The sequence below is a fragment of the Panthera pardus genome, unplaced genomic scaffold (assembly GCF_024362965.1).
Source record: "Panthera pardus isolate Hobbes unplaced genomic scaffold, ASM2436296v1 HiC_scaffold_25, whole genome shotgun sequence".
Classification (NCBI taxonomy): domain Eukaryota; kingdom Metazoa; phylum Chordata; class Mammalia; order Carnivora; family Felidae; genus Panthera; species Panthera pardus.
In genome coordinates this window covers 24,402,253-24,408,823 of record NW_026526821.1, presented here as the reverse complement: position 1 = coordinate 24,408,823, position 6,571 = coordinate 24,402,253, and the positions used below count along the sequence as shown (strand labels likewise).

General features: G+C 40.9%; 1 protein-coding gene across 7 annotated transcripts in view; it reads right to left on the bottom strand.

The window, feature by feature from the left end:
• Window positions 1–324: 324 nt before the first annotated feature.
• NCOA6 (nuclear receptor coactivator 6) overlaps window positions 325–6,571 on the bottom strand; it is a 107,514-nt gene continuing 101,267 nt past the window's right edge. For all 7 annotated transcript variants that reach the window (XM_053890323.1, XM_053890324.1, XM_053890329.1 and 4 more), the window contains one exon: window positions 325–856. In XM_053890323.1, the coding sequence (XP_053746298.1) occupies window positions 813–856 (44 nt within the window). In that variant the 3' untranslated portion in view covers window positions 325–812. The remainder of the gene's footprint in view (window positions 857–6,571) is intronic.

The following is a 6,571-nucleotide window of genomic DNA, read 5'->3' as shown; positions in this document are numbered from 1 at the left end:
GGAGAAAAAGTGCATCTGAGTTACTGATGGCTTCCTGTCCCTAAAAAATTCTGGGTGGCCTTTGATCCTAAGTTGATTCTGTTATTTGCATCCAAAACAAATTTGACCAACATCTATCAAAGTGCCTGGTACAGTGCTGAAACACTGAAACAGGCTAGTTTCTTCAAAGTCAGTATAGTAAGGACAAGGTGGAATTATAGTTTACAAAGAAGGCTGTTCCTATTCATCTATGGTCCAAACAAAAAGTTTGTTCACCCAGTAATCCCTTGCCAATAACGTACATTTATGTTCTAGGACAATGACATTTATTTAACACATTCAATATTTCACATTGTACAAACCCTTAGATTCTCTTTATTCACTGGTCCATTTCTACAACAAATACATCCAAAACACTATATAATAAAATTATTTACAACATTTCCAAATGAGAAGCTTCTTTTTGCTCCCACTACTGCTATTCACACACATAACTTCCACAGCACAATACATCATTAGAAGATCTAAAAATGCTCACCCTGTACTCTAGGCTGCTTAGGAAATGTGAAAACTAATAACATAGTTGCATTAGCTCCTCTCAATACATGGCAACATTTTAGAAACCTTGAACTTCATCTTGCAACACCAAAAAAGGGTTCAACAACTCTGCTTTCCCCATTGCACTTTATGAAACAGGTTGCAGGGACTAGGAAAAGGGCCGCTTTATTAAAATGACTAACTGTACAGAAATGGATTTTAAAAAGTCACAGCTCAAAATTGCTTTTTGTAAAATTCACACACATTTACAAGGATCAAGTCGCTGTCCAGCTTGTTTACTTGGATTTTCTTCTCTTGGATTGCACCGCACTGGTTATGTCTGTCGGGGGAAAGAAAGGACATGCTCAGCTGAGGCAACTCTTTATGGCAGTGCTGTTTAGGCAGTCCACAGGAAGCAGGGCTGGCCGGAGTGGGGTCCTACTGGACTCTGAATAAATCTAAGGTCCTCAAAAGGAGTGCTCAGTGTGGAGAGGGTGTCAGGCCTAGACCTGTAGAGTAGGGCCTTGGAGACTTGGGACGTAGGGTACAGGTGGTGGGAAATGGAGCACACATAAGCAGTTGGAAAAAGAGGCAGGGGTGGGGAGAGCATCTGGAGCTGGGCAATTAACCCCACAATCTCCATCACCAGTTCTTATCACCCAGTGAAATGACAGATAGAATGAGTGCTTTTGGTGATACATCCATGAGTGTTGCTACAAGCAAGTGAGTAAGCTGTGCCAGAGTGCAAAGAACCAGCCTCTGGATCCCTTTTGGAGCCAAGCCATTATTTTTCAGTAAGCAACTCTTTTTGCTGTACTATAATCAAAGTCTCTAAATAGTATGATCATGATCCCTGGTCAAGTGTCTACACACAGGCATAGAAGCAATTCAGAGCAAGCCACAGCCTGCTCTGAGCCCAGGTGAGCCTGCAGGCTTCATGGAAGAGGTGGGACCTGAGTGACTTAAACACAGAGAACAGTGGCATAAAGGGAATAAATGTGTTCCTTTCATTCCTCTTTTAATGTCTTCATTCAACTCAATCTTATTCCATATTTAAACCATGTTTCTCAAAAACTTTTCCACACAGAAGTCTTCTACAGCAGAGTACAATGAATAGCTTAAAGCTCTCCAAATGTAAACATTTCTTTAAAATTTTATACTGATCTTAGGGGCGCCTGGGGGGCTCAGTCGGTTAAGTGTTTGACTCTTGATTTCGGCTCAGGTCATGATCTCATGCTTCATGAGATTGAGCCTTGTATCAGGCTTTGTGCTGACAGCATGGGGCCTGCTTGGGATTCTCTCTCTCCTCTACCCCTCCCCCTTGCTGTTTCTCTCAAGATAAACATTTAAGAAAAACAAAATTTTATATTAAATTCACTCTCATTCTTCATGTTGCTCCACAGATCTTTTGGTCTTAATATGAAAACAATATTTTAAAGGTTTATTATCTTTTTAAAGGTTTACTTTATTTTCATTTTTGAGAGAGAGCACAAGCAGGGGAGGGGCAGAGAGAGAGGGAGATACAGAATCTGAAGCAGGCTGCAGGCTCTGGGCTGTCAGCGCAGAGCCCAACGCAGGCTCGAATCCACAAACCGTGAGATCATGACCTGAGCTGAAGTTGGATGCTTAACTGACTGAGCCACCAAGGCGCCCTGAAAACAATGTTTTAAAATTACTTCCCATCAAGGAGAAAAAAATATTTTCTAACACAATAATATGTAAGATGAATCAGTTTTATTGATTTCTGGAAATTAGGATAAATAAATTTTCTTTTCTTTTCTTTTTTTTTTTTTTTGAGAGAGAGCAAGTGAGCAGGGGAGGGGCAGAGAGAGAGGGAGTGAAAGAATCCCAAGCAGGCTCCACACTGTCAGGGCAAAGCCTGACGCAGGGCCTGAACCCACAAACTGTGAGATCATGACCTGAGCTGATATCGAGAGTTTGACACTTAACCGACTAAACCACCTAGGTGCCCCTAGGCTAAAGTTCCTGATGCTACATGTTAGATTCAGTGTTCTAAGAAATTTTTTTTCTCTTTTGTATCATATTTTGAGAGCACAGACTTAAGATGTAGATGCAAAAAGCAAAAATGTTGCTGTTAGCTACAGTAATTGCTAGGAAGTAATAAGGCTCAATGACTTTCTGAGAAGTGGCCTGTGTAATGTTTTAGGGCTTCTGTTGGTGAAAATTCCAGTGTGTATATATCTTCTTGCTGGAAGGTCACGCTGCTTGTGCCATGTGGTACGGTCAGTCTCTCTGATTTACTCCATAGTCTTTTGCTAATCAGACAGTTAATCTGACAGGATGTTGATAATGGTGTTCTTTAATTCCATGAAATAAACTAAGAGTCTCACACCCACCCCAGTTCCCTATAATCAACTCCCAGTCCAGCTTTCAAGTTTCCTTTTCACTGTAGCAAATTTGTCATTTGCAGGAAAAATATACAGGGTTTTGTCTTGATGGGGTGTTCATTCTTAGAAAGATATCTGTTAATTAGGCCAACTTTGGGAGCCTCTCTTTGTTGTGATATGAAGGACTGAGGGATGTGGCTGGGAAGGGGGTGGGGGGATAAGCACCTCAGCCTCTTCCTCCCCCTCCTCCTTCCTTGTTTGTTCCCATCTGTCACTGCTCCAAAGCACCCAATGATCTGGCAGACTGATTCTGCTTCTGAGGATGAATCAGTGAGTGGGACCATGAATCAACAAGTGATTTGTGCTAGAAACTGCAAAAAAAAATAATATTTTAGATGCCAGGGTTAGGTGTGGGAAATGGGTGTAGGGTGCACTTTTATACTTCCATGAGGGAAAAAGCTGTATCAACCTGATTTTGAAGTCCTTTATCACCTTTGCTAGATAAATTTAGGCAATCTCGGTCACAGGACAATGTCACTTTTGAAGTCTATATAAATCTATCTGAAAAGATGAGTTTTTTGTTTTTGTAGTTCAACTTTATACTTCCTCCAAAATGTTACAACTTTTACTACTCCGCTGAATACAATAAGAGAATCTGGAGGTTACCTCTTGAAGGTAAAGGAATTCTAGGGAAGTAATGAAGTGGTTGATGATACATTCAGAGTGTACATCAAGTCTGTTCCTAAAGGCTGCCTACCTTAACTGTGCATAATCCCACTCCCAAGTCCCATACTCAATACCATACTAGCAAAATAAATATTACATACATTGTTGGAAAATCCAAGTTTTTTAAACCATCAAAGATTTTTACAAATTAATGTCTTGACAGATATAAAAGTAGTCCAAAGACTAAAAGTAACATCATTTATATTAATATTTTAGAACGAAGTATATGGTAAGTAACTGGGTCAATAACAGTCTTTCAGATGGTTGTATATACATCCTTGCAGAAATTTACATTTATAATTTGACATGGGCATTCCCCCCACCCTCCCCCACCACCGGTTGCCTCATTTTGACCTTAAGCGAATTTGGCCAAATCTACAGTACAAGGGTTTATTAAATCTTCTACTATGTGGAGTTTACCTTTACCTTTCAAGGAGTTTTAGAAAATGACCTTGACCTTGCTCACTTCATTATGCTTTTTACTGTACTACTTCTAGCCAAGATTTCTATTTATTTGTAAAGAAAATTCTGGAACTTTCCTTTCAAAATGTTCATGGCTGGTTTCTGAATGATGCTACTACAAGAGTGCAGTTTCAGGCAGTTACTGTTCAGAGTTTTCTCCATATTATGTTCATTTACATTTCCACAATAACATTTTCATTTTAAGAATGTCTGTTTTTTGAGATTGTTGCTTCTCAAGTCACTGGCTGTGGGGAGCGTAGGACTCTCACCCCACTTTGCTATCAGAGGCATCTTAAGGCATTCCAGGAACACCCACAGCTGCTACTGATTATAGGTTGCTCTGAACTTCCTTCATATTAGCATACCTTCCCTGGTTTCAAACTTATGCATTGAACTTTACATTTTTAACTACTAATCTTTTTTCCAATTGAAAGTATAACATAAAAACTATTATTAACAGAAGAGTAAATGAAGAATGACAAGAAAAATGAGAAAAATCATTTCTGTGTTAACAGGCAACACCTCATATCAGGAAGTGGAACTACTCATTTGCATATTTGTAACAACACACCTGATCAAGCGCAATTTTAAAAAGAAGCTCACTAGTTTGTGAGAGCCAATTTTTGTGTCTGTAATTAAAAGTGGGATGGGGGGGGGAACCCAACAATCAAAAACAAAACAATAGGTTAGAGAGTGACCTATTAACCACGTGTGCCTCTCTAGACTTGCCCAGAAATAATCTGTCCCACCTGCTCCAATCTGGCAGTACAGGAGGCCTTGGCCAGCATGAGATAAGCAAACTCTGTTCTCACAGCAGGAGCATAATTAATGTCACTGGTTCTCTGACAATACAAATGTACCAGTATTTCTCATTATACACCGCTCATATTTCTCAGCTGATTACAAGGTTCTCATGAAAAACACAGACCATTTCTGATTCTGTTTGTGCATATATGACCCACATTGTATGAGTGCAAAAAAGGCAAACCTTTTTCTCCCCTCAAAACTTGAAGGAAACCACCATGATATTTTATGATCATTCCCTGGGTATGGGCTCAAATACATCACAAAAAGTTATTTTATGACTTTGGTTCAGAGTTTTGGATACAACATAGCAGCCCAAATAATATGCATATTTATTCTTTAATCTGGATCCAAGAGCTCTAACACTTAAAACCCAAAACAGCTATAGCACTCATCTTGGGTACAAAAGGTAACTTACCCTAGGAGTTCAGAACTGGTAGCCTGAGGGCTTGAAGCTGATGTAGAGATCTGTACATGACTGTGATTCCTGGGGTTTGGCCAGAGCTCTCTTTATCTTCTCAGGAGACATCCAGCACCCCTCCATGCAAACTCACAAAGCTTTCGAGTCATTATGGCCTTTCCTAAGCTAGTTGCTAAGCTTCAGAACACGGATGGGGCAGGCATTCCAACATGAATACCATGTTGGAATACATGAATACCACCTTGGGACAATGTCCTTAAGTGTACACGCCTACTCCCCACCCTCTTCTAAAACAGGTTCCAGCTTTCCATCTTTGCTTGGCTGGCAGTTCTCTACAAACTGGCTCTAATTTGGGCATCTCTTCTTAACTGTCCCAGCTGCTCCTTTGATTAATTCTTTCTGGTACACTATAAATGACACCCTTATTACCTTGAGGGTTTGGACTTAGGTGAAGTTTCCAAAAATCTGGTGTGTGACATCTCTAAAGGTCAACACTTATTTCCTGCTTTAAAGGTAATTACACACCATATTCTATAGTCTAGAAAACTTCGATCTTTGGGAAAGTGAGGGGCCAAAAGAATACAAAGAATTGAGGGGCACCTGGGTGGCTCAGCTGGTTAAGTGTCCGACTCTTGATTTCAGCTCAGGTCACGATCTCACAGTTCATGGGTTCAGGCCCCACAATGGGCTCTGTGCTGGCAGCGCAGAGCCTGCTTGGCATTCTTTCTCTCTCTCCCTCTCTCTTTGACCTCCCCTGCACTCTCTCTGTCTCAACCTCTCTAAATAAATACATAAACAAACAAACAAACATTAAATAAAGAATACAAAGAACTGAGGGGAAGCAGATTTTCCCACAGAACTCTAGGAATCTTCCCTTTAGTGTTCTAAGTTTAGTATTCAATATACTGGAAGGAGTGCTTCCTTCCAAACAAATCTCTGCCTGGGAGATGATTCCCAGGGAGGAGGAAGAAAAGTGGCTGATTCCATTTCGGCATCAAAGTGGGGATACCTAAGAGGACTCTGCTTGTGGTGTACACAGTATGCCTGGAGAGGAAAAAAGGTTCCTCCCTCTCTGATGGGCTGAGGTAAGGTAACTTCTACACCTCTGCTTTACCTGTATGATCTGTAGACCTGTGGCTTACCCAGGGGCTCTCATGAGGAATCGTGAAATTCTTGCCCAGAAACACAACCTGCCAATAACAGCTGAGTTCTCAGGTCAGTGTCTGTGTTGGCGCACCACAACCTGCCCTCATCTTCAGGTTGGCATCCCAATGGTACCGGACTGCGTCTCAGC